Here is a 27491-nt window from a genome sequence, read left to right as displayed (position 1 = left end):
GCCGCTGGTGAACTGGGGGGGGGGGATGTCATTGAGTTTGCTCGTTGCTAGCACCCTCTCTACCATATTTCAATACATGCCCTGCAAGGGGTACCGCACGGGAGATGGCAATTGAGCGTTGGTGCAAACCATGGCTGGGCAGCGCCAGCTTCTACAGCAGAGATAGATGACTGCTCCGGTAAAAAGACACAAATGACACTTAGTTTCTTGTATGCGTACATGTCAAAGGCAAGCGAAAGACGTAGCATTGCTCGTGAACCATCATAACTCCCAGGCCTAGATTCTAATTACTTATTTCATGCACACGCGGACACAATCATCCCAGATTGAACTCCGACGACTGGTTCATCACCTCCTTCAGCTTCTGCCGCATACGGCGCGCCGCATCCTCGTCGGCCGCGCCATTGACATCCAGCCCCTCGGGCTTGGCCACCTCCTCGTTCTTCTTGTTGTTGTCGCCCTTGTCGCCGCCCTCTCCATTCTTCCTCTTCTTCCCTGCGGCATGGCCCTTGACGACCCGCCTCGTCGGCCCGCCACCAATACCGCCCGGCGCCTCCCGCAGACCAAAACTCTTGGCCGTATGGCCTAGGTGGAGCTGCGTGATGTCGAAGTACTTGCGCTCGTCTTTCACATGCGTGGCGTACGCCCGGATGTAGGACCGGAAACCCTGCCGCGCCGCATCGAGCAGCTTCTGCCCTGTCTTCTCGTCCAGGAGTCGCTGCTCGATGTGCAGCTGCAACGCCTCGGCGCGCTTCATCGCCGACTTGTCGCTGTTGAGCACGGGCGCCTCGGCGTCGGTGGCCGACTTCTTCGGCAGCATAATCGGAGTGATGAAGCTCTTTTGGATAATGGATTCGGAAGATTGGCCGGTCATGGAGACCTGGAGATGGGCGAGGTAGCCCTCCTCGCAGCCAGGTTGCAGGAACAGCACGGCTTTACCAGGACGTCCCGCACGCGCCGTTCGTCCGATACGATGCACGTGGTCGTCCACAGCGAACGCCGGGTCGTATTCGATGACTAGGTCGACGGTGGGAACATCCAGACCTCGAGATGCAATGTCGGTGGTGATGAGCACACAAGGATCCGTCTCCTCGTGGAAAGCCTTCAGTGTAGCGGTTCGGATGGGCTGTGGGAGCGAGCCGTGCAGCTTGAACAGCGCGATCTTGTGGTTGGCTGGCGACGTGATGTATGCAGCTTCCGCGACGGTGCCCGTAGTCCGAGATGTATCATTCGGAGTAGGCGGGGCGGAACGGAGAAGTTCGAAGTGGAAATCGACCGAGTCGGCGCAGGAGATGAAGATGATGGCCTTCATCACAGAGCCTTTCCGAGCAAAGGTCGACTTGAGAAGTGCCAGGAGCGTTATCAGTCGCGGCTTGGCGGCGGCAATAATGTAGGTCTGCTTGAGTTGGGCGGGTGCTGAAAATACAGTATCGTTGGTCTCGGCAGCCGCAGGATCCGACTTGGACGCCGTGACGTGCACGGCATCTTGCAACGAGATCTCGCCCAGTCGTTGCGCGGTCATCTTCATGGTGGCCGAGCAGAGCACCGTCACTCTGCGCTGCGGCAGCTTGTCCAACAGCACTCCATCCTCGTTCTTGGTCTTCAGTCCCTCCTCTCGGATCTTGCCGACAATCATCTTCAGTTCGTCTTCGAAACCCATCTCCATCAGGCGATCGCCTTCGTCCAGCACCAGCCACCGCACCGTGCCGACATCCAGCACTTGGGTGTGGTCCAGGTGATCGGTCAGGCGACCTGGTGTGGCGATGAGGATGTTCACGCCCTTCCGTATCCGCGCCTTTTCCGACTTCTTGCTTTCACCGCCAATGACGGTCGTGCTCACAATCCAGGGGGCGCATCGGAGCAGCTTCTCGAGCACGGTCGCGATCTGCTTGCACAACTCTCGTGTCGGCGCCAGAATCATGGCGAACAGTCCCGAATTGCGATGTATCTTGGTTCCCGTGCCGGTGCCGTCCTCGTTGTGGCTGAGGGCCATGATACGCTGTACTATGGGTAGAAGGTAGGATAATGTCTTTCCGGAACCCGTCTCGGCTTGGAGGAAGGCATCGCTATCGCTATTGACGAGCTGTGGTATCGTGTTCTTCTGGATCGACGTCGGGGCTTTCATTTCGAGTTTGGTGGAGAGGTGGTGCGCAATACGTTTTGAGAGTCCCAATGCGTGGAAGTTCTCTGCTTCGGCGGTCAAGGGCGCATTGGATGGTTGTGCAGGTTCTGCCTCTGGTTGGGCGTCTTCGAAGACGGTCGTCGCCGTGGGGTTAGAGGTGAAGAGTCGCGAGGTGACCTGGCCTGGGGGCAGACCGGCCTTGACGTACGGCGTCCGGTGGCCAGTATGTGTGCCATCGCCGGCGGTCCTTTGTCGCTTGGCGGGTCTGTCGCCAGCGGGGGTGTCTGCATCATCGTCGCCGTCGCCGGCGTTGTCTTTTCCGAACTGGCGGGCTCGCTCAAGCGGGGTGCCGTTTGGACCGTTCCAGGACTTGCTGGGTTTTCCTTTTGCGCTGCGCTGGGCGCGCACTCGATCGCGCCATCGTCCGCCGGTAAATTTGACCTCGCTCTTGAGAGAAAAGTCCCCGAGGTCGAAGTTCAAGAGCATGCCATCGTCCGCCATTTTGTTTTGCTGATTCGAATTGACTGGAGCGACGGAATAGGTGGGAAAGGTGAGATTTGCATTGGAGCGGCAGAATTCTTGCAACTTTTTGGCGGTCAGGTCTGGGCTGGGTCCGGTTCCCACCCACCCTTGCCACCTTCCCCAAAGTGGGGCGATGCTGTCCCCAAATCCCCCAGCCCCTCCTCAATTCCAGGCCTCTTATCACTAACTCCTTCAGCACCCCTGGTTGACTTGCTGACGGGCATGTTCACAATGGTGATCTCCAGGACGTATGGACTGATTGGTGCCATTGATTTGACTGGCCACGCAATGTAAGCTACGACTAATATTCCTAGCAGTCAGAATGTAAGATTGTGTCAATCCACTCACCATCTTGTCCACTGTCGGTAACTTGATTGCACTTCATTTTTGAGGCAAAATACACCTTCAAATGCATGTCTAGATGAGCCTCACCTTATTTGCTCCTGTTGAATCCAAGGTAATGTCCCTTCATGAGTCTCTGGCTCGAACCATGAATGTAATGACATTGTGGTGCCTGATGGGGATAGTGGGATCTGGCGGGGTCCATGCAGCAACCCCCGTTGCCTACGGCTCCTTTGTCAAGTCGGCCACCTACTCCATTGCTAACCAACTCGGCTACTTCGCCGACGAGGGCCTGGATGTGACTTACTCCCCAGTCCCCAACTCCTCCTTTGCCTACGATGGGCTCCTGGCCGGGACCTACGACATCTTGACGGGCACCATCGACAACGCCGTCAACCTAGCCTTCAACTCCAACGCCAACCTCACCGTGCTGGGCCAGCTCGACCAGGGCAGCGACATCGTCCTCGCCGCTACATCCGAAATCACCATGGTCCAGGCCCTGCTCGACGGCCATCTGAGCAACGGCTCTGCGGTTTACGCCACCGTGCTCACGTACCCGTACACGGCTTTCCTGGAGGGCGATACCGGCGCATCAACACCGTCATCGTGTGGGGCGCACGTCCTGGCGCGCGTCGCTGACTTCGTGGCCCCGTTCTCGTCGCAAGCGCTGACGGTGCGCACGTCCACTGTCACCGGCGCAGACACCCCGGCTTATCGTGCCACGGTCGGTTTCGTGCGCGCCATGCTGCGTGCCACACGCACGCCAACGAAGGCATGCATACCGGTCCAACAAATAACGGTATTCCTGAGGGATATGGCGGCCAAGGGACAAAGGATGTCCAGAGGATGCCAGACTAGGTGTAATACGCTCTCTTTATTAAATCGTTATAGGGTAGTTACGATCTCTACGCCGTGTATTCCCTACCGTAATTAACGTAACGTTTCCTACCTCGTGGTCCTTTTTAAGGGTATTCCTGGTCTCTTCCGAGATATACTGCTATAGAGTAATAGCCGCACCGCTATTATTTCCGATAATACTTCGCTACGTAGCCGTAGCTATAACAGCGGTAATATTATTAAATACGGAGGCTGGCGTTATACGGTTCGTAATTAAAGATCTCCGCGTCCTATATTAAACCGTTATTATATAAGTCCTTCGTAATTTAAACGAAGCTTATATATATAATAAAAGAAACATAATATACTTTAAGGTTTTTCGGCAAATTACGTTTATATTTCGAAATCTTTTTTAATTTATATTTATTTATAAATAAGCTATATAATAATATAGCTTCGTTATAAATATCCCGTAGCTTTTTTATTAAAATCCTTTTCGTAATAATTACGAGTTTTTTATATATAAACTATACGTTACTCTCGAAAACGTTTAAAACTTATCTATTATTCTTTATATATTTCTTCGCCTTGTTTTTAAAAATAAAAATAATATCGCCGCTAAATAACTTCCTTGTTATAATAACCTCGTTATATTCGATTACTATATTTATACTCTATATAATATCTATTAACCTCTTTTTCTATACGTTACTCGATTAATTTACGCTTTTAATTATTACTTCGCAAGTTCGACGAGCTAAAATAATAACTTTCGGCTATTAAGCAACGGGGTCGCTATTACGTGATAGCGCGGTTATAACTTAAACCTAGAACTTAATCTATACGGCTTTAAAATTCTATATAACTTAAGTAATAGCTTCCCTAACTATCTTTCGTAATTCCCCGCGGGTTACCGGCGTATTATCGTCGTCGTCGAGATATAGTCATAGTTCGGTATTATAACCCGACCTAACCATGCGGCTAAAACCCTACTCGTCGGAACGGGTTTACTATACCCCGACCAGGCTACAACGTTACAGCTACCGACCGTCCCGCCAGCTACACTAATATAAACTCCCCTATATTATAGAAGCACGTAACTATAAAAATGTCCTAAATAACGAAAAAATAGGCCCGACCTAGGAGAATAACGAGGGAGGTATTACGTAATAAGGAATAACTAGATCACCGCGCCGCCAATAAACTAGGGGCCACGGGATCACGACGTTCCAAGTGAGCTACTAAAATGGATCACCGTGATCCAAGGGATGGATCACCGTGAGCTAATAATAGGATTACCGTGAGCCAACGGGCGATCTAATAGATTAATAAAGAAAAGATTAGGTATATAATAATAAATATTCCTTATATATTTTATATAAATATTCTTTATTTTAGTAATTAATTTAAATATTAATTTTAATTTATTAATAAAATAAATAACTTTAACGAAATTATTATAAATACTTTTAAAGTTTATATACTTTAGTTACTTTCGTTTTTATAAACTATTACTTATTATATTAATAAAAACGACTTTTATTATATATTTAAATACTTTTTTATATTATTAATATAAACCTTAATACGTCTTATTAAGTTTTTTTTAAAACCTAGATAATATTCGTTATATTTTAATTACTTTTATTCTTACGAATTATTACTTAAACTTTTAAATAATAATATTATAAGAACTATATTTATATTTAGCTTTAATAATATTATCCGATAAAGAAAGACTCTTACCGCCACCTTTAATATTTTTTAATAGGACTTTATTATAGACGTGTTACGATCGGCGGGTTGGTCCCCCGCGGGTAGCACTTAAGGCGTAGAATTGGATAGAAATGACCCGAAGAGTCATTTCCGAAGCTTTTGCTTTGTGGCGCAGTGGTTAGTCCACACGTACTGTAACAAGACGTTAATAGTAACGATAGTAATAACGAACTTACTTAATAAGCGTTAGCTAAACGAATTAAAGAACTCGAATAAAAAAGCGTTAATTATTAATATTATTACGTTAAGTTTAAAAAGGAGCGTAACGAGCTCCTAGTTAAAGGTACTTTAGAATAAATACTTTATAATATTAATAAGCTATATAAAAAAGTACGTCTTTTTTATATAATTATTAATATTATTTAAACCCTTATTATATTAAAAAAGGGTATAAAAATTAGTACGCTAACACTTTTTAACGGGATAAGCGGAAACTTTTAAAGCTTCCTCGTTTAAATTAAAGCTTATTAGCGATTCTATAAAAGGATGTTTTAAAACGTTACTTAATGAGTTATCCACGCCGCCTTGTTTTTTAAAGGTAAGGTATTCGCTTGGTTTAAACCTTACTTAGACGAACTCGTAAAAAATAACTAGTAAGTTAAGTTATACCGCACGGAGGTATAACGCATTTTCGAAAGCTACGACGGCTTCGAATACGTCTTTAAGTCACTCTTTCAAGACCCCGACGAAAAGCGACAGGCGGAAAAATGTGAAAGTGTATCGATCCCTAGGTATTGGCAGTATGCAGGTGTGATAGAATAAAGCTAACGCTTATCCCGTATATGTTCTCTACGGGAATGTGGGATATTATAAAAAAACTAGAAGGAGAGGGGCCCGGAAGCTATAGGATATACGGATATTTCTTTTATTTTGTTATAATTATCCCCTCTTTTATTTAATAGTTCTTACTATATCTTTAGCGTAAGATCTTTAAGTAGTAAAAACGAATATATCCTGTAATTTTCGCAAAGTACTTTAATAAGGGGTAATAAGGGTATAGGGTAAATAAAAGTAAAGGGATCGCGTATTATATTATTAACGCGTTAATAAATATTTTTAAGTAAATATATAAATAATCGCGATAAGCCCTTTATAATTTTAGGATAAGTTTATCCTAAGATTTAATTAACTCTTTCCGCTTCGATTAATAATAATCCGTCGTTTCGCATCACAATCTCGTCGTTTATTTATACGCCTCTAAATAGAAACTATTACGAATCTCTTTTTTTATATTATAATAACCGCCGCTTTTTAACGTACTTAGCTATTTAATAATTACGACGGCGGTATTTTATTTATTACGCCCGATTCGTCCTATTATTCTTACGTTTTGTCGTAGGCTTCCGCCTATAAACCCTTTATTAACGAGCGCCCCGAGTTTAATTATTTTTTTACTAACCCCCGATCTCTAGTTTACGATTAGTTCAACCTTAAGGTAAGTTATTATAATAATAATAAAACTTACGAAGCTATAAGTTTATCGTATCGATTCGTTTTCGGGGCGTTTTAATTAAATTCTTTTAATAAGCTCCTTAACGCGTTAGTTAGAAATTTCTAAATCGTTGCTATCGTGTTTTCGGGCTTAATAAAGTATTTTTAAAAGGTTAATAATAATAATGCCTTTATTTTTTTTATTAAGCTCCGCCGCCGTGCGGGTAATATTTTATGCCGTTTCGTTATCTCTTTTTACCGCGTGGTAAAAAGTTATAAGGCCGAGTTCGGAATCTCCGGCTCGAAGAATTTTATTAAGGTAATAGGATTTTCACGGTAAGCTTTTAGGTCCCGACCCCGTTTTATTAACGGTAATATTACGAATAAATAAGCCTAATCGTTTACCGCTAAGAGTACGCTTCGCGAAAAGACGCCTTACGTAAACGTTTCGCCTTTTTCGATATTAATATTATAAATACTTTATATTTATTAATTACGGGCCTATTCCGTTAATGTTTCGTTAAATTATAAAAAAAGCCGACGCTTTCGAAACTATAATTTTATTACGCTTTCTCCGTTACAACCGCGGCTTTACTATTTAAAATATAGCCTTTAATTTTATTAAAAAACGAGCTTTCGTATTTCTCGCCTCCTTTTATAAAGATATCGCCGAAAACTAGGCTATTTATTTTAAAAACGAGTTAGGCCCTTTAGGCTTAGCGTTTTAAATAATTATACCGTTAGGTTTTCGTTCTAATTTCCTTTTCGTAATAAAATAAATTCCCCGGCGTAATATAAACCCCATAGCCGATTAATAAAGCGTAGATTTTCTAATTTTACTATTTAAATAAGTAGGTTCGAATCTTATCGGGGTCCGGCTTCGGCCTCTTTTCAGATTAATTAAATAAATAAATAATAAGGGTTTCGAAGCCGGTTTTACCTTTATAATAATAATTTATAAAACCTGCCTCTCCGTTTTATAACTAGTAATATAACCTAGTTCTTTTTTTCGTATTAAGCCACTTTCGTAAAAGCGTTTATTAAGTTTTTAGCCGGTTCTTATTAATTATATTCGGCGGGCTAACCCTTTTACTTTATTAAGTAATATTATCGCCTTTCTTAACGCATCTTTTACTTAACCTCCTCTACTTCCTACTCCCCGTTATCCTTTAACTCCGATATCGGCAGGGTATTAAAGGATATTACCTTCTATAACTCTAATAACTAGATAGGGAATATATCGTAAAAGCGGGAGTACTTCTTTAATAAGGCCAGCCGGTACACTAACGTCCCGATACGCTCGAGAACTCGGAACGGACCGACAAACTTTAAGGCCAGTTTCCTATTTTAGACCTTTAAGTTCTTAATAAAAAGCCCTACTATTTATCCGACCTTAAAAATAATTAATTTATAATAAAAATTATAATATTTCGTTTAAAATTTTATTACTTTTTTTAATATTTTCTTATTCTTATTCGTAAATTTCATAGTTTTAATAGCTTATTTTTAATTATTAATACTTTTTTCGCGGGAGAGTTATTTTTAACGAATATATAAAAATTTAATTAATAATTATATATAGTTTTAAATAACGATAACTTTATTATTAAATTTATTAAAAAATTAATAATATAAAATACTATATATAATAAATTCGGTTATAATTTAAGGTATTCCGTTACGTAATACCTTAAATATATTTCGAGAATTTAATTTATTTTCTCAGTTTAGCTATTTATTTATAAATAAAATACCGTCGAATACTTTAATTTCACTTTATTTTTAAAATAAAGTTATAATTAGAAATTATTAATAAAAATCGAGCCCTTATTCGAAAAGAGCCCCTTTAAGCTGTTAAATTAATACTCGATCTTCTTATAAAATTGTTATATTAGCTTAGCGGTATTAATTATTTTCGATACAGGAAAAAAAAGGATAACTTATTATATTAATTTATTATTATAAAGATAATATCGACGAACTATTATCTATAAAAAGAGTTAAACAGGCCTATATTAAAATCCATATTATACTTTTCTCCTAAACGGCTAGGCTAAAGTAATAAAGTAAGTTTACCGTACGAACAGTAATATTTCGCCTTAGAGCCGAGATATATAACATAAGCTTCTATATACGTAACCACGTTCTTTTATAAATCGGGCTAATAAAACTTTCTTTCAAAGAGTTTTATTATATAATCGCGCTTAAAATAGCCGTGTTACAACCCGACCTAACCATGCGGCCAAAAGACCCCACTCACCGGCACGGAACTACCATGCCCCGAACGGGCTACGATACCATAGCCACGGACCGTACCGCCAGCTATATGAACACGAAACCAGACCTTCCTCAATAACGAGCAACGCCACCGCCACGCCCGACGATGGGGCGAATGCGCCCGCAAAGTAACGACGACCGACAGCAAGTCACGTGGCACGGCAAACGCTTAGGCGAGATCACTAAGCGGCGCAGAGCGTGATTAGGGGCGATCACTGAGCAACACCGAGCACGCTTAGAAGAGATCACTGAGCAGTAACAGATTAATAAAGGAGGGATTGGATATATAACGATGGACGTTCCCCTATGTATTTTATATAGACACTCTCTACTTCAGTAATTAATTTAAATATTAATCTTAACCTATTAGTGAGGTAAACAGCCTTAACGAAACTATTGTGAATACCCTAAGCCCACGTACCTTAGTTACCTCCGTTCCTGCGAGCTATTGCCTATTATATCGATAGAAGCGACTTCTATCGCACGTTCGGATACCTCTCGTATTGCTAACATAAACCCCAGTACGTCTTACTAGGTTTCTTTTAGAACCCAGATAGCGTTCGTTACAAGCCGTTAAAAAGGTTATTATAATATACTTATAATAACTATACTCGAAATAACGTTTACTTAAAGATATATACTTTTTTATTAAAGTATAGCAATTTACTTACTATTATCGCTTATTAATATTTCGAGTCCGCTTCGGCCTCTAATATAACGAACGCTATCTAGGTTTTAAAAGAAACCTAGTAAGACGTATAAGTTTATATTAATAATACGAAAGAGTATCCGAACGTGCGATAGAAGTCGCTTTTTATCGATATAATAAGTAATAGTTTATAAGAATGAAGGTAATCGAGGAACGTAGGTTTAAAAGTATTTATAATAGTTTCGTTAAAACTGTTTATTTTATTAATAAGTTAAGATTAATACTTAAATTAATTATTAAAACAAAGAATATTTATATAAAATATATAAGGGAACGTTTATCGTTATATATTTAATCCTTTTTTTATTAATCCGAGTTAGGTTACTAGGAGCGTTATAATCTCGTCGCTCTTGGATTATTAAGAGCGTCGTAATCTTATCGCTCCTAGATTATTAAGAGCGTCGTAATTTTATAGCTCCCTTATCTTATCTATACGTGACTTTTAGGTTATTTTTTATCGTCTGCCTTATCCTATTTATTTATTTTTATTTATTTATTCCCGCCTATTTACCGTGGTTTATCCTTAATTAGTTAATCGTAGTATATTATTATCGTATTATTATTCGTTAATATTTTATAGCGGTATAATAAGGCTATTATTATTAATAAAGCGTTATTATAGACTGGCTTTTTATATAAAATTTTATAAACGCTTCGGGTTATTTTAGCTCCGTGCCGGACGGTAGATCTTAGCCGCCTATTTAAGTCAGGTTGTAATATCATCTCTCCTCTCTTTATTATTTTATTTTAAAATAATTAATCGTTATAAATACTCGTTATTCTCTTATTATATCGGGATTTTTTGTAAGTTTTTATTTTTTATTTTTATTATAATATTAAATCGTGTTAAAAAGTTTTCCGTTAAAATTTACGAGTATTTTTTTCTTTATTATTTTATTATTTTTAATAATTATTTAATCGATATATTTTATTCGTATTATTTTAAGAATAAAAAGTTTAATTACCGTATTTCGGATCGTTTTTCGCGTTACGAAAAATATGTAAATCGTGGTTGTTTATACGATAAGTTTTTAATAGTTTCGTTTTTAAAAAAGGTTTTAACGTAATAGCGTAAGTTAGACGAAGATAAGGAGGCTATAAGCGAGAAACTTTTATCGTTATATTCGGAGTTAGTTGAACTTTAGTCTTAGCTTGTTGAAGCGGCGGGTCGGTTATCGCGGATCCGGAAGATTCGTCGGAAAGTAAAAGAAAGGGGTGCCGATTTATTTAGTTATAATATAGAGGAATTAAATAAGAAGGATAATATCCTCTTTATTTTAGAGGGTTACGAGAGTTATCTAGTGGGAAACCTTTAGCTTATAGGCGTTCCTCTTAACGTGGACTGGGCTTCCTTGGGTCTGGCTGATTTCGGGGGTTTGGGCCTTTTGGTGCCTCCCGCTGATCTTGCTATTCGAACTCTCGAAGCTCCTCCGCGGCGTTCGCTAAGTGTTTTTTAAATTTTTAAGTATTATTTTTAAATAGGTAACCTTTTTATTAAACGAGGTATTAATATTTTCGTTTAGTTTTTTTTTATTAATAATTTTTTCGACTTCGTATTTATACTAATTTATTATAACCTTTAATTATATATTAATCGGGGTATTTTTAACCGCTAGCTCGAATAATAAGATATAAAATATAAAGTGTATCTATATTATTTTAAGTAGCGATAATTAATAATTAGTTTTTAAAATAGCTTTTACGATTTTAAATAGTCTTATTTTTTTAAAATCTAATTTATCGCTTAATTATTTTGTTTTAATGTTTCGTCGTAAGAAGTAGACCTTTTCTCCCTCTCTAAAGGTTAATCCCTTTAACCTTGCCTGGTCGGCGTATCCCTTTATTCGCTATTAGAAGAAGGTAAGGTTTTATTATAATATAATTTAAAGTTCCTTTAATTTTTCGACTTATATAATCGTAATTAATATTAATTCTCCTTTTAAAAGCTTTCTAATAATTTCCAGGTTATACCCGTAATTTATTCGGAATAATAAAATACGCGTAGCTTCGTTATTTATACTATTATAAACGAATTAAGTTATAAATAATAATTATACCTAATTATTTTATTCGTAATTAATATAATAGCGTAAATACTATTTTAAGGTTTAATTTATCCGCTCGGTTTATTTATCCATTTAGGGGTAGTAAGCCGTAAATAGTTTATACTTAACTCTAAATTATATTATAAGTAACTTCTAGAATTTAGCGGTAAATAATTTATCTCTATCGGAAATAATCGTTTCGGGTAGCCCGTGCTAGCTAACGATTATTCGAAGGAATGTGTACGCTAGGTCGTTAATATCGCTTAATTTCTTATACGGTAGGAAGTAGGTATATTTCGTAAGTTTATTCGTAATTATTAAAATACTATCGTAATCGGTCTTGGTTAAGGGTTTTTTTAATAAGGGCAGCTTAACGATAAAATTAAGTGTAATGGTTTTCTATACTTTATCTAGTGGTGGGATCGGCTGTAATTCTCCGTATGGTCGATATCTGGCGGCTTTAGCCTTATTATAGAGGTTATATTTATCGATCACTTTAGCCACGATTAGTTTAAGGTTTCTATAGTCGAATTATTTAATAATCTTTTTTTAGGTTTTAAATATTCTTTAGTGTCCGTATGCGGGGTACTCGTGGAATTCTCGGATAAAATCTTCGCGGCACTGTTTAAAGATATAGATCTTATTTTAATAAAAGGTAAAACCGTCGCGGTCTTCGAGGTAATCCCTAAAGTAATTTATGGGGTCGAGGTTCTAATTAAATTATTAAAACTTAGTAACCTAGTCGTCGTTATACTAGACGTGGTTCGTAGCGTTTAATTATTTTAAAGGTATAAGGTTACCGTTTTAATTATAAGTAAGAATTATTCGCGTTTCGGGCGGAATCTCTTTTTAATAGTCCGGTCGTCGGCTTAACGTGTCGGCGCGACTATTCTTATTACCCTTCCGGTAGATAATAGTAAAGTTAAATTTTGAAAGGAATTTAAACTATCGTACTTATTATTTATTTAGTTTTTTAATAATAATAAACGTCGTAAGGTTTTTATAATCGGTATAAACCTTAACTAGTTTTATTATTCCGTTAAAATAATATCTCTATTCTTCGCAAGTTTTAATAATAGCTATTAACTCTTTATTATAAATTTAGTAATTAAGCTCTAATTCGTTAAGCTTTTTTAAAAAAAATATAACGGGGTACGATTTTCCGTTATCGTTTCGTTAATTTAATTATTTTTTAATCTTATAGTTTAATATATCGGTTTTAACTTTAAAAAGTTTAAACAGTTTTATTACGTAAAGTATTAATTCGTTAAAAATTCGTTCCTTAATATCGTAAAAGGTTTTATCTTCTTTTTCAATTTATTAAAATAATTTATCCTTCTTTATCAGGTTTGTTAAGGGTATCGCTATCCTGTTAAATCCGGGAACGAAAATCTGGTAATAATTAATTAATTTTAAAAAGGATTTGATTTCTATAACGCTTATAGGCGTAAGCTACTTTTTAATTGTTAAAATTTTTAAAAGTTCTATTCGGATTTCGCCCGGAAATATTATATATCTTACGAAAGTAACAGATCATTAGTAGAATTCGCTCTTTTCTAGGTAGATTAGTAGGTTAATATCTTATAACTTTTAAAGTATTAGCTTTATATACTTTCGGTATTGCTCGTTATTTTCGGAGTAGATAAGGATATTATCGAGGTATATTATAATAAACTTATCGAGGTATTTTTATAAAATATAATTAATTATAGATTAAAAGTTAGTTAATATATTAATTAAGTTAAACGGCATAACTTAGTATTTAAAATAACCGTACTTAGTTCGGAACGCGGTTTTCTATTTTTCTCCTTTTTTAATTCAAATTAAGTTATATACGTTAAGCAGGTCGAGTATTCTAAAAATTTTAACGTATAATAATCTATTCCGTAAATCACTAATTAAAAGTAAAGGGTATCGGTTTTTAATAATGATTTCATTAAGCTTTTAATAATCGATGTATATACGCCATTTAGGTTTCCCGTCCTTGCTCTTTTTTAGAACGAAGAGGATAGGGAAGCTTGCTAGTAATGTGGATATTTAGATAACTCGTTTCTCGAAATTTTTTATAATATACTCTTTTAGCGCTTATTTATGCTCCTAGTTAAGTTTATATATAGGTATAAATAAGCGTTCCTTTTTATTTTCAAAAAATATTTCATAATTTCACCATATATAAAACGGTAAGCCTATTTCTAATCTTTTATTAAAAAGTATTTCGAATTATCGATACTTTTTTAATATAATTATTATAATATTTAGCTTAGGCTTTTTAATAATAATACATATTTTAAGAATTTTAAGTTTATTAAAAGGTCGCTTTTTAAACCGCTACTTATTAATTAAACCTCTTCCTAATATATTTTATTAAAATTAACTTATTTTTTAATTAATTTTAAAATTATTTACCCGTAATTAAGGTATTTTTAAAATTATATTATATTTTATAACGTCTATAATATTATACGTAATTCGTTTATAACGTCTTTTAATATTAATTAAAAAGTTCACGACTTCTTTCCGTACTTCTTTATCGTTATACGTTATAAGTCCTTTATTAACGGTTTTAAATCGGTATAAAGCGTTTTTTCTCCTACTATTCGAGTTCGAAGTAATTAATAATTCGTAATAAAATATAGTTTCTTTACGCTCCGCTATCGAGTAATGTTTTAATATAGACTCTTTTTACGCCTAGTATTAATATAATATACTTATAAATAGCTCGATTATCCGTTATTTAATATAGGGACCTATCTTGGTCCGCCTATTATCGTCCCTTTATAATAGGCGGCGTCCATTTCCCGAACGCTACGTCTATAGATTATTAACGATATCCCGCGATCGATCTTTATATCGTCGCTATTATTCCCTTTCGTTCTCTATAAGGTGCTTTTTAATACGTTAACGGAAGTGTTTCTATACTTTTTTTATATAAAATACTATCCTTAATATTTAAAATTCGGGTTCTTCTAATAATTCGAAGGTTTATTAAATTCGCGGTAATTTATAAACGCTTTATAAATTCTTTAATATATTAAAAGGGTCCTCTTATTAAGTATATACTTATATATCCTAAGAGCGTTAAGCGCTCTCCTTTAGATATCTATAAGCTCGCGATTTTTTTTAAGCGTATTTAAAGTATTAGTCCTCAAAGCACTCCCTCTAATCTCGTCCTTCTAAGTAGTACTATCGTAACCACCGTAAGTCTTTTTATATTAATAGGTACGCGCGTCGTCCGTTTAAAATTAACGTTCAGATTTTTTTAATAATATAATCCAGGTATAGTTACATAATAAGTCGTTTACTAATCCTTCGGGGAAACTACTTATATTTAAGTTTCTCCGCGAGGTATTTCGTATAAACGTTATATACGTACGAGATTTATAAAAGCGTAAAATACCTTTCGTAAATAAGGGAAATTCGTAAGTCGTCCTTTACTACGTAATTACCGTAAATTTCTTAATTAAAACCGGCCGTAATAAGTACTTAATATAAATATTTCGAACCGAGGTAAAGGATACCTAGGATAACTAACTATTCGTTAGTTTTAAAATCTCTAAATTTAGCGATCTCGTTTATTAACTCGTTTATTAATATGCTTATTAGACGTTCATAGTTTATTAATTATTTTAATTAACTTATAATATTATTTATTAAATTATTATTTCCGTTATAAAAAAAGGGTTACTCCCTTCGCATTATCGCAACGCTCCGGCTATAGTCCTCCTTACCTTCCGGGGCTTTAAAAAACTATCCGGTACCTTCCTTATCCGCTAAATAAGAGGTGCACCTATTATTATAATAAACTATTTAGGATAGGCCGCCGTATTTAACGGTAACGTTACTATTTTTAATAATTACTATAAAAATATCCTCTACTTTAATAATATTAACATATCGTCCCTTTAAAACTCGTTAAAAGTTTTTCTTTAATACTCGATATTTTCGAATATAATATCCTAGTTTTTAATAATTATAACAAATAACGCGTAACTTCCTATCCTATTTATTATATTTAGTAATATCAAGATCTATAAGCCTATTATAATAACTATACGTTATAATATTTTTAAACGGCATATAATTATATTAACATAGTCGCCTCGTATTAGCTTAAATTCGACTAATCTACCGCTAAAGTCCGCTTTACTTCTCGCGGCGTCGTTCGTATATACGAGTATCGATCTTAATAATAAACTCTATATACGAAAATAAATTATCGGGGGCGTCGAGCCGGCTAAATTCGTTCTTAATATTATCCTTTAATCCTTAATAATATATTATAATTTTCATAGCTTCGGTATAATTTAATCGAACTATAATACGCTAGAACTCAGCTATATAAAAAGCGGCTAACCCTTTTTACTTAAAGGTTTTAAGTTCCCTCTCCGCCTGTCACTTTTCGTCGGGGTCCTAAAAGAGTAACTTAAAAGCTTATTCAAAGCCGTCGTAACTCTCAAAATACGCTATACCTCTATGCGGTATAGCTTAATTTATTAGTCGTTTTTTACGAGTTTATTTAAATAAAGTTCGAACTAAACGAATACCTTACTTTTAAAAAACAAGGCAATATAAATAACTCGTTAAATAAAGTCTTAAAACATCCCTTTATAAAATTATTAATAAGCTTTAACTTAAATAAAAAAGCTTCGGAAATTTCCGCTTATTTCGTTAAAAGGTATTAACGTACTAATCTTTATACCCTTCTTTAATATAATAAAGGTTTAAATAATATTAACGGCTATATAGAAAAGACGTACCTCTTCGCGTAATTTATTAATATCGTAAAATATCTATCCTAAGGTGCCCTTAATTAAGAGCTCATTACACTCTTTTTCGAGTTTAACGTAATAATATTAATAATTAGTACTCTCTTATTCGAATTCCTTAATTCGTTTAACTAGCGTTTATCGTATAAATTCGTCGTCGCTATTATCGCTATCGACGTCTATAATAAGGTCCCGTTAGGAGGTACTAAGGGTGGTAATAGGGGCCTTTCCTTATCGGACGGTATTATTAGGGCTAGGTATAGATATAGTTCTTATGGTACTATTACTTAAGGGTTTAAGTAGTAACTCGTAAGAACAAAAGTAATTAAAATATAACGAACGCTATCTAGGTTTTAAAAAAAAACCTAGTAAGACGTACTAAGGTTTATATTAATAATACGAGAAAATATCCGAACGTGCAATAAAAGTCGCTTCTTATCGATATAATAAGTAATAACTTATAAAAACAAAGGTAACCGAGGTACGTAAGTTTAAAAGTATTTATAATAGTTTCGTTAAAACTGTTTACTTTATTAATAAATTAAAATTAATATTTAAATTAATTACTAAAATAAAAAATATCTATATAAAATATATAGGGGAACGTTTATCGTTATATATCTAATCCCTCCTTTATTAATCCGAGTTAGGTCGCTAGGAGCGTTACGATCCCGTCGTGATCTTATCGCTCCTAGATTACTAAGAGCGTCGTAATCTTGTAGCTCCCTTATCTTATCTACACGTAACTTTTAGGTTATCTTTTATCGTTTGCCTTATCTTATTTATCTATTCCTATCTATTTATTCCCGCCTATTCACTATAATCTATCCTTAATTAACTAATCGTGGTATATTATTATTATATTATTATTCGTCGATATTCTATAGCGGTATAATAAAGCTATCGTTATTAATAAGGCGTTATCGTAAACTAGCTCTTTATATAGGATTTCGTAAACGCCTCGGGTTATCCTAGCTCCGTGCCGGACGGTGGATCTTAGCCGCCTATTTAAGTCAGGTCGTAATATCTAGGCCTTTCCGCCTCCGTTAATAAGCCTTGTCCTTTCTTTAGGCTTAGTTAATAAGTGTTTCCAAATCGGGACTAACTTTTAACGATAGCGGGTCTTTCTATTATACCGAATTTCTCGCCTTTCGACAGGTTATTACTTAAGTTAGGATAACGCGTTCGGGCGTTAATTTTACCCCGTATACTACCTAGGCTAGTACGCGAGGCCTGCCCTTTAAAGAGCTAGTATCCACTGTTAGCTTTCTTTTTAAAATAGGTAACAGCATTAAATTATTACCCGTATCGGTAATGTAATCTAGCCATCTCGACGGGCTATTAACGGGGTTATTCTTACCCGGTTAATGAACGATTATAAAATTAAAAGGGGCTAAATATATATATTAATATATTTAGCGACTATTTAACTTATTAATCTTTATAAAGCCCTATAGGTTTTAATAATTCGAAAATACCTCGATAATATACTTTACTTTTTTTAAATAGTACCTTTAATATTTAAAGCACGATATTATTACGAGCATTTCTTAGTTTAGTATATTATAGTTGAGCTCCGCCTCGGAAAACTTTTTAGAATAAAAGGAGACCGGGTACTAATAACCTCCGGCACCTTTTTAAAAAAGGGTTCTAGTTATTACAAATTTAAAGGCGTTTATTTCTAACCGTACTAGCTTTTCGGGGTTAAAATAGGTTAAGAGCGGCGCCGTTTAAAAGGTTTGTTTTAAAAGTATAAAAACTGCTTTAATAAGGCTATCTAAGTGGAACGCTCTTACTTTCTATCCGGTTTTACTACCTTTAAATAACCTTATTAATAGGGTAATAATTTCGGAATACCTTTTTATAAAACGACGGTAAAAGTTATAAAACTTTAAAAAGATTTAAAGGTTATAAACGGACGTCGGCGCTAATTAGTTCTTAATTATATTGATTTTTAAAGGATTTATAAATACCTCCTCTATAAAGATATGATACTTTAAAAATTTTAAAGACTTTTAGAAGAATTAGTATTTAAATAGTTTTATATATAAGTCGGCTTTTAAGAACTTTTCGACCATTTATTATAAATATTTTATATAAGTTTTTTTATTTAAGGAGTAAATTAGAATATTATCGATATACATTATATAATAAATATTTATTAGGTTCTTTAAATATTATGAAATATAATATTAAAAAGTAGCCGGGGTATTAATAAAGCTTATCGCTATTATTAAAAACTCGAAATAGCCGTATCGGGTCCGAAACGCCGTTTTCCACTCGTCTTTACGTTTAATACAGATATAGTAATATATATCCTTAAAATCGATTTTAAAAAAGATTATAAATTAAGAAACTTTATTTAATAATTCCGAAATAAAGGGTAAAATATACCGGTTCTTAATAATAACGCTATTTAATCCTTTATAATTAATATAAAGGCGTAGGGTTCCGTCTTTTTTTAAAACGAAAAGGATAAGGGCCCCCGTTAAATTTTATAATTCTCAAATCTTTCCCCCTTTCTTTATTTTATTTAATTACTTTCGTAATATTTAAAGTTTAAAATACGACAAGGGGTAGATAGGTCGGTAAAAGGGCTCCGTCCCGGGTTCGAGATCGATAGCATGGCTAGCTACTCGGTCCGACGGAAAGATATCACATTTTCGGTCTCGAAAAAGGCAGTCAAGTATTGGATATAGCTAGGGATAAAGGGTAGGGCCCCTTCCCCTCTATACCTCTTTTCGCGGAGACATAATAGCATAACAGAAAGTATTACCTCTATAAGCGCGGTAGAAAAGGCGAGGGTTTATAAGCTAGACTTTAGTTATATTAATAAAAAACTATTAACGGTTCTCTCCCGCATCGATAACTAGTTTCAGCTCTTATATAACTCCGTAAGATAATAAGACCGGGGTATTTTTATAACGAAAATCTCGGTCAATAATAACGTAAAAGTATCGAATCCGTTTTATAGCTTCTTAAAAATTAATAAGATTAAACTTTATTTAATAAACGCCGTAAATAGGGATATATAAATTATTAATAAAACTAATAAATATTATTTATAAAAAGGTTTAAAATAATTTAATTTATAAAGCGAAAGTGTAACTAACTATATTTATTTTAAAGTACGTATTTAAATTAAAATAAGTAAAAATTGGCGCTATACGTAATAAAAGAGTAACGATTATAATAAGGGTTCGTAAGGTCTTAAATACTCTTATAAAAAAATCCCTATTCGAAAAAGGCACACCTCTATTTAAAACCTTCTCCCGTTTTTCGAAATTTATTATATTAATACCTAGTCTTTAATAAGATATTTATTAACGTAATATCCCTTCTTACTATATTAATAATAAGTAATATAGTCTAGATTTAAGTAGCCCGCGGTACCGTTCCGTGCCGGTCCGGCCTATGCGTTCCTAAAATAAAACGGTAAAGTAAATATATCCTGTTTCCTGTTATAGTTCGGCGGGCCTTGTTTTTTACGCTTAAAATCCCTAAGCTCCGGATTATCCGAATTAGCGTAGCTTCGCGGGCCCTTAACGGGCGTTATTATTATTCGGCTTTTCGTATTCTTTTCTTTTATTGATTTTAATAAAATCTTTTACTTTTTTCTTACTAAATCGATTATATTATTTTATCGTTCCGAAATATTATTATAATAATTTATAATATCGTGACGTAAAGGTTAAAAAAGTTTATTAAAAAAGTAGTATACATGTTCTTAATCGGAACGCGGGCGGACCTGGCTCTTTAAAGAGGTTAAGTACTCGTAAAACTACCGTAAATCTTAGTTTAGAAGTTAATACGCCTCTTTTAATTAAGAACTAATTATAACGGCCTTATTAATAAAGCTCCGGATAATAGCCCGCGTTTATTTTAAAAAAGTTATTTAATAATATTTTAATTATTTCGATTTATATTTAGAAACGTATTACTTCTTTAAACGAAATTATTATTTTACTTCTTAAATTATTTAATTACATACATATAAAATTTTAATATAAGCGTTACGATAACGTTTTAAAATAGTTTCGTAAATTATTCGTAACTTTTTAACCTAGCTTTTTTATCGTGCCCTAATAAAAATTAAATTAAATTAATTATATTAAAACTTAATCGATTTATTAAAATTTAAATTAAGATCGCTAGCCGATAAGGTTCCGTTAATATCGCTACCTAAAAATAAATTATTAATAAGGTTTAAGCTATACCCCTCCGATTCCGAGGGGGTGTCAGCCTCGCCGCCCGATAAGTTCGAAAAGAATAAAAGGTTTTCTACATCCTTATCTTTTTATTAAGAAGCTTATTTCTTAACTTTTTTAAGGCGTTTTTTAAGCGACGACCGTTTAAGCCTTAATTAGTCGAGCTCTTTTCGAAAGCGTACTTTTAAGGGTACGTTAGGGGGAGCGTCGGGCCCGATAATAAATGAAGGATTATTAGTAATGTCCGTAGCTACTCCTACCTCTTTTTCTTTTCTCTCTTTAAAAGGGGATTCGTCGGTCCTTCGTTTTCGCTATCCTTAACGGTCGTGTTCGGAGGATTAGGGGCTGTAAAAGTTCTCCCTTTTCTTCCGAAATCGATATTATTAATAGGTAGGTCGTGTTATAAAAGCGTTAAAATTATGAAAGTATATCGATCCCTAGGTATTAATAATATGCAGGTATGATAGAATAAAGTTAACGCTTATTCCGTATGTATTCTCTACGGGAATATGGGATATTATAAGGAAACTAGAAGGAGAAGGGCCCGGGAGCTATAGGGACGTACGGATGCTTCCTCTGTCCTGTTATAAAAAAGAACTTAAAACCTTTAAATAAAAAGGATTAGCCGCTTTTTATACGGCCGAGTTCTGGCGTATCATAGCTCGATTAAACTATACCGAAGTTATGAAAATTATAATATATTACAGAGGATTAAAAAACGATATTAAGAACGAACTTAGCCGGCTCGATTGCCCCGATAACTTTTTTTCGTATATAAAGCTCACTATTAAGATTAATATTTATATATATAAACGACGTTACGAAAAGTAAGGCGGACCTTAACGATAAACTAACCGAACTTAAACTATTACGGGGCGATTATATTAATATAGTTATATATTATTTAAAAATATTATAACGTATAATTATTATAATAAGCTTATAAATTTCGACGTTATTAAATATAATAAATAAAATAGGAAGCTATATAATATTTATTATAATTATTAAAAATTAGGATATTACGCTTAAAAATGTTAAATATTAAAGAAAGATTTTTAATAAGTTCTTAATAAACGATACGTTAATATTATTAAGTAAAGGATACTTTTATAATAATTATTAAAAATAATAGCGTTATTATTAAGTATAATAATTTATTTTAAATAGCTTGTTATAATAATAGGTATACCTCTTATTTAACGGATAAAGAAGGTATTAAATAGTTCTTTAAAACTTTAGAAAGTAAGAAAAACTATAACCGAAGTATCGTAATAACGCGAAAAGAACGATCCCTATTTTATAACGAAAATAATAATTTAATAAATAATATTACAAGCTAGCCAGAGTAACTTATAAATTATAAACGCTTAGTAAGTATATTTATAAATAAATTAATATACGAGATCGTTACATTTAGAAATTTAAAAACTAATAAATAATTAATTATCCTTAATATTTTTTACCTCGATTCGAAATATTTATATTAAATACTTATTACGGCCGGGTTTAATTAAAGAATTTATAGTAACTACGCCGTAAAGAATAATTTACGAATTTCTTTATATATAAAAAATATTTTACGCTTTTATAAATCTTATACGTATATAACGTTTATATAAAATACCTCGCGAAAAAACTTAAGTACGAATAATTTCCCCGAAGGATCGGTAAATAACCTATTATATAACTATACCCGAATTATATTATTAAAAAAATTCGAACGTTAATTTTTAATAAATAACGCGCGTACTTATTAATATAAGAAAACTTACGGTAACTATAATAATATTATTTAAAAGGACGAGATTAAAAAGAGTATTTCGAGGATTAATATTTTAAATACGCCTAGAAAAAATCGCGAGCCTATAAACGTTTAAAAGAAGGCGTTTAACGCTCTTAAAACGTATAAATATATACTTAATAAGAGGACCCTTTTAATATATTAAAAAACTTATAAAGCGTTTATAAATTATCGCGAACTTAATAAATTTTCGAATTACCCGAAAAACCCGGATTTTAAGTATTAAGGACAGTATTTCGTACGAGGAGCGTAGAAATACTTTTATTAATATATTAAGAAGCGCTTTATAAAGAACGGAAGGAACGATAATAACGATACGAGGATTAATTATAAGAGATTATTAATTACTTATAAGAGCAGCGTTCGGGAAACGAACGCCGCTTATTATAAAAAGACGATAATAAGCGGACTAAGATAGGTCCCTATATTAAATAACGGATGATTAAGTTATTTATAAATATATTATATTAATAATAGGCGTAAAAAAAGTTTATATTAGAGCGTTATTTAATAACGGAATATAAAGAAATTATATTTTATTACGAATCGTCAATTACCTTAAATTCGAATAATAAGAGAAAAACACCCTATATTGATTTAAAACTGTTAATAAAGGATTTATAATTTACGATAATAAAGAAGTACGGAAGGAAGTCGCGAACTTTCCGGTTAATATTAGAAAACGTTATAAACGAATTACGTATAATATTACGAACGTTATAAAATACGATATAATTTTAAAAATACCTTAATTACGGGTAAATAATTTTAAAATTAATTAGAAAATAGGTTAATTTTAATAAAATATATTAGGAAGAGGTTTAATTAATAGGTAACGGTTTAAAAAGCGACCTTTTAATAAACTTAAAATTTTAAGGTATATATTATTATTAAAAAACCTAAGCCGAACATTATAACGATTATATTAAAGGAGTACCGGTAATTCCAAATATTTTTTAACGAGAGATTAGAAATAGGCTTATTACTTTATACACGGTGGAATTATAAGATACCCTTTAAAAATAGGAAGGAATCCTTATTTATATTTATATATAAACTTAACCAGGAGTACGAACAAGCCTTAAAGAAGTATATTACGAAGAATTTCGAAAAAAGAATTATACGACTATCCACGTCGCTAACAGGCTTCCTTATCCTCTTCATCCCGAAAAAAAGCAAAGACGGGAAACCTAAGTGGCGTATATATATCGATTATTAAAAGCTTAACGAAATTATTATTAAAAACCGGTACCCTTTTCCTTTAATCGGCGATTTACGAAATAAACTATTACACGTTAAAATTTTTATCATACTCAACCTTTTTAATATATATAACTTAATCTGAATTAAAAAAAAAAAATAAAAAACCGCGTTCCGAACTAAATACGGCTATTTCGAATATTAAGCTATATCGTTTAATTTAATTAATATACTAACTAATTTTTAATCTATAATTAATTATATCTTATAAAAATACCTTAATAAGTTTATTATAATATACCTTAACGATATTTTTATTTATTTTAAAAATAACGAATAATACCGAGAATACGTAAAACTAATACTTTAAAAGTTATAAAACGCCAACCTACTAGTTAACCTAGAAAAGAGCGAATTCTATTAACGATCCGTTACCTTCGTAAGATACGTAATATCCCCGGGCGAAATCCGAATAAAACCTTCGAAAATTTTAATAATTAAAGAATAGCCTACGCCTATAAACGCTATAAAAGTTAAATCCTTTTTAAAACTAGCTAATTATTACCGGATCTTCGTCCCCGGATTTAACAAGATAGCAATACCCCTAATAAACTTAATAAAAAAAGATAAACTATTCTAATAAATAGAAAAAAAAGATAAAGCTTTTTATAATATTAAAGAGTAAATCCTTAACGAATTAATACTTTATATAATAAACCTATCTAAACCCTTTAAAATCGAAACCGACGCATTAAACTATACGATCGGAAGACAACTTAATTAATAAAACGATAACGGAAAATCACACCCGGTCGCATTCTTTTTAAAAAAACTTAACGAACTAGAGCTCAATTATTAAATTTATAATAAAAAACTAATAACTATTATTAAAGCTTATAAAAAATAGAGATATTATTTTAACGAAATAATAAAACTAATTAAAGTTTATATCGATTATAAAAACTTTATAATATTTATTATTATTAAAGAATTAAATAAATAATAAATATAATAGTTTAAATTCTTATTAAAATTTAACCTTATTATTATTTATCAAAAGAGTAACGAGAACGGTCGCGTTAATATATTAAGCCGACAACCGAACCACTAGGAAAAGGCCCCACTCGAAACGCGAACTATTCTTATTTATAACTAAAACGGTAACCTTATACTATCGAAATAATTAAACGTTATAAACTATATCTAATATAACGATAATTAAGTTATTAAATTTCGGTAACTTAATTAAACCCCCGACCCCGTAAACTACCTTAAAAATTACCTTAAAAACTACGACGGTCTCACCTTCTACCGAAACAAGATCTATATCCCTAAGCGATACCGCGAAGACTTTATTAAAGAATTCTATAAATATTTTATATATAAATATTAAAAAATATTTAAAACTTAAAAAAAAATTACTAAGCAATTTAATTATAAGAACTTTAAATTAATCGTAGCTAAAATAATCGGTAAATATAACCTTTATAACAAAGTTAAAGCTACCCGACACCGGCCGTACAGAGAGCTACAACTAATCCCACTACTAGATAAAGTATAAAAAACTATTACACTTAATTTCGTTATTAAACTACCCCTATTAAAAGAACCCCTAACCAAGGTCGATTACGATAGCATCTTAATAATTACGGATAAACTCACGAAGTATACCTACTTCCTACCGTATAAGGAATTTAACAATATTAACGACTTAACGTATATATTCCTTCGAATAATTATCAGCTAACACGGGCTACCCGAAACGATTATCTCCGATAGAGATAAACTATTTACCGCTAAATTCTAGAAGTCGCTTATAATATAACTTAGTATTAAGTATAAGCTATCCACGGTTTACTACCCTTAAATAAATAAATAAACTAAATAAATAAACTAAACCTTAAAATAATACCTATGTTACTATATTAATTACAAATAAAATAATTAAATATAACTATTACTTATAGCTTAATTTACTTATAATAACGTAAATAACGAAGCTACGCGTATTTTACTATTTCGAACGAACTATAAATACGACCCGGAAGTTACTAGAAAACCCTTAAAAGGAAAGCTAACACTAATCGCGACCATATAAATCGAAAAATTAAAAGAACTCTAAATTATACTATAATAAGACCTCACCTTCCTTTAATAATAAATAAAAGGATACGCCGACTAAATAAGATTAAAAGGATTAACTTATAAAAAAAGAGAAAAGGTTTACTGCTTACAATAAAATATTAAAACTAAATAATTAAGTAATAAATTAAACTTTAAAAAGATCGGACTATTTAAAATCGTAGAAGTTATTTCAAAAACTAATTACCAATTATTACTACCTAAAATAATATAGATATACCCTATATTTCATATTTTATTACTCGAGCTAACGGCCGAAGAAACCCTAACCGATATATAACTAAAAATCGAAACAGATTAACATAAGTACGAAATTAACGGAATTATCGATAAAAAAACACAAAGCTTCTAATACCTCGTTTAATAAAAGGGCTACCTACTAAAAAATAATACCTAAGAGCTTAAAAAACACTTAGCGAACATCGCGGAGGAACTCTAAAAGTTTAAAAAAAGAGCTCCCCTTACGAAAACTAACGGCCTAAGCTTTGAAAAACCTACTAAATTAAAAAACGACTAATTAACGTTTTTAAAAATACCTAAAAAACGTAGGTTACTTAGAATAAAGTTCTTTTAATCGGTAATCGAGGAAGAAACGCTATCCTCCTTATTCAGCTCTTATATTCCTTAACGAAACGCCTCCGAACGCTTTTCTACCATAACCTTCTTTATATAACGAAAGCGGGCTAAACGACCCAGAGCGGTAAATAGTTGCGTCTATAAAAGGAATAAAGCTTCCTCTACGTCCGACTCTTCCGCCTTTAACTTTTTCTATTAAGCGGCCAGCTTCGTTAAGGCCGACATAATAAAAGTATTATTATAAGAATGACTAACCCGAATATACTTAAAATAATAAAACGATTTCTCGTTTATACGGCAAGCTAGGTTCTAGCGAAAATAACGAGTATAGGGCATACTAATTAGGTTACTTAAAGATTCCACGTTAATAATAAGAGCTAAACGCGTAATAGTTTTTTTAAACCGAGATTTTTCGATACGACTAGTTATAATAAATAAATATTATAATAAAAAAATAATAAAAAAAGAAAACCTATTATAACTTAATAATACGAGTAACTAAAGTACTTATAGAATTAATATTTTAAAAATAAAGTAATTAAGAGAAGGAGGATAGTATTATAACCCGACCTAATCATGCGGCTAAAACCTCACTCGCCGGAACGGGTTTATTATACCCCGACCAGGCTATAATATTATAACTACCGACCGCATCGCTAGCTATACTAATATAAACTCCCTTATATTATAAAAGTACGTAACTATAAAAATATCCTAAATAATAAAAAAATAAG

At 33.5% G+C, this 27491-nt stretch overlaps 3 protein-coding genes across 3 annotated transcripts; 1 reads left to right on the top strand and 2 right to left on the bottom strand.

Moving 5' to 3' along the window:
• Window positions 1-316: 316 nt before the first annotated feature.
• On the bottom strand, window positions 317-2623 carry PG994_013729 (atp-dependent rna helicase dbp7 protein; the record flags this gene model as incomplete). Its single annotated transcript, XM_066865138.1, has 1 exon — window positions 317-2623. One exon carries the CDS (start codon window positions 2621-2623, stop codon window positions 317-319), a length of 2307 nt encoding a protein of 768 aa, XP_066710099.1.
• A 95-nt stretch (window positions 2624-2718) lies between these two features.
• PG994_013728 (uncharacterized protein) lies at window positions 2719-3029 on the bottom strand (the record flags this gene model as incomplete). The annotated part of the gene is made up of 2 exons (XM_066865137.1): window positions 2719-2939; window positions 2993-3029. 2 exons carry the CDS (start codon window positions 3027-3029, stop codon window positions 2719-2721), a joined length of 258 nt encoding a protein of 85 aa, XP_066710098.1.
• A 105-nt stretch (window positions 3030-3134) lies between these two features.
• Window positions 3135-4021, top strand: PG994_013727 (uncharacterized protein; the record flags this gene model as incomplete). Its single annotated transcript, XM_066865136.1, has 2 exons — window positions 3135-3659; window positions 3998-4021. The coding sequence occupies 2 exons, from the start codon at window positions 3135-3137 to the stop codon at window positions 4019-4021; spliced, it is 549 nt and encodes a 182-aa protein (XP_066710097.1).
• Between the last annotated feature and the right edge of the window lie 23470 nt (window positions 4022-27491).

Source organism: Apiospora phragmitis, assembly GCF_038363925.1.
Source record: "Apiospora phragmitis strain CBS 135458 chromosome Unknown utg000011l:1.0-3236445.0:1.0-3240683.0, whole genome shotgun sequence".
NCBI classification, from domain to species: Eukaryota; Fungi; Ascomycota; class Sordariomycetes; order Amphisphaeriales; family Apiosporaceae; genus Apiospora; species Apiospora phragmitis.
Note: the sequence above shows the minus strand (reverse complement) of the source record. Positions and strands in the feature narration are given on the sequence as shown.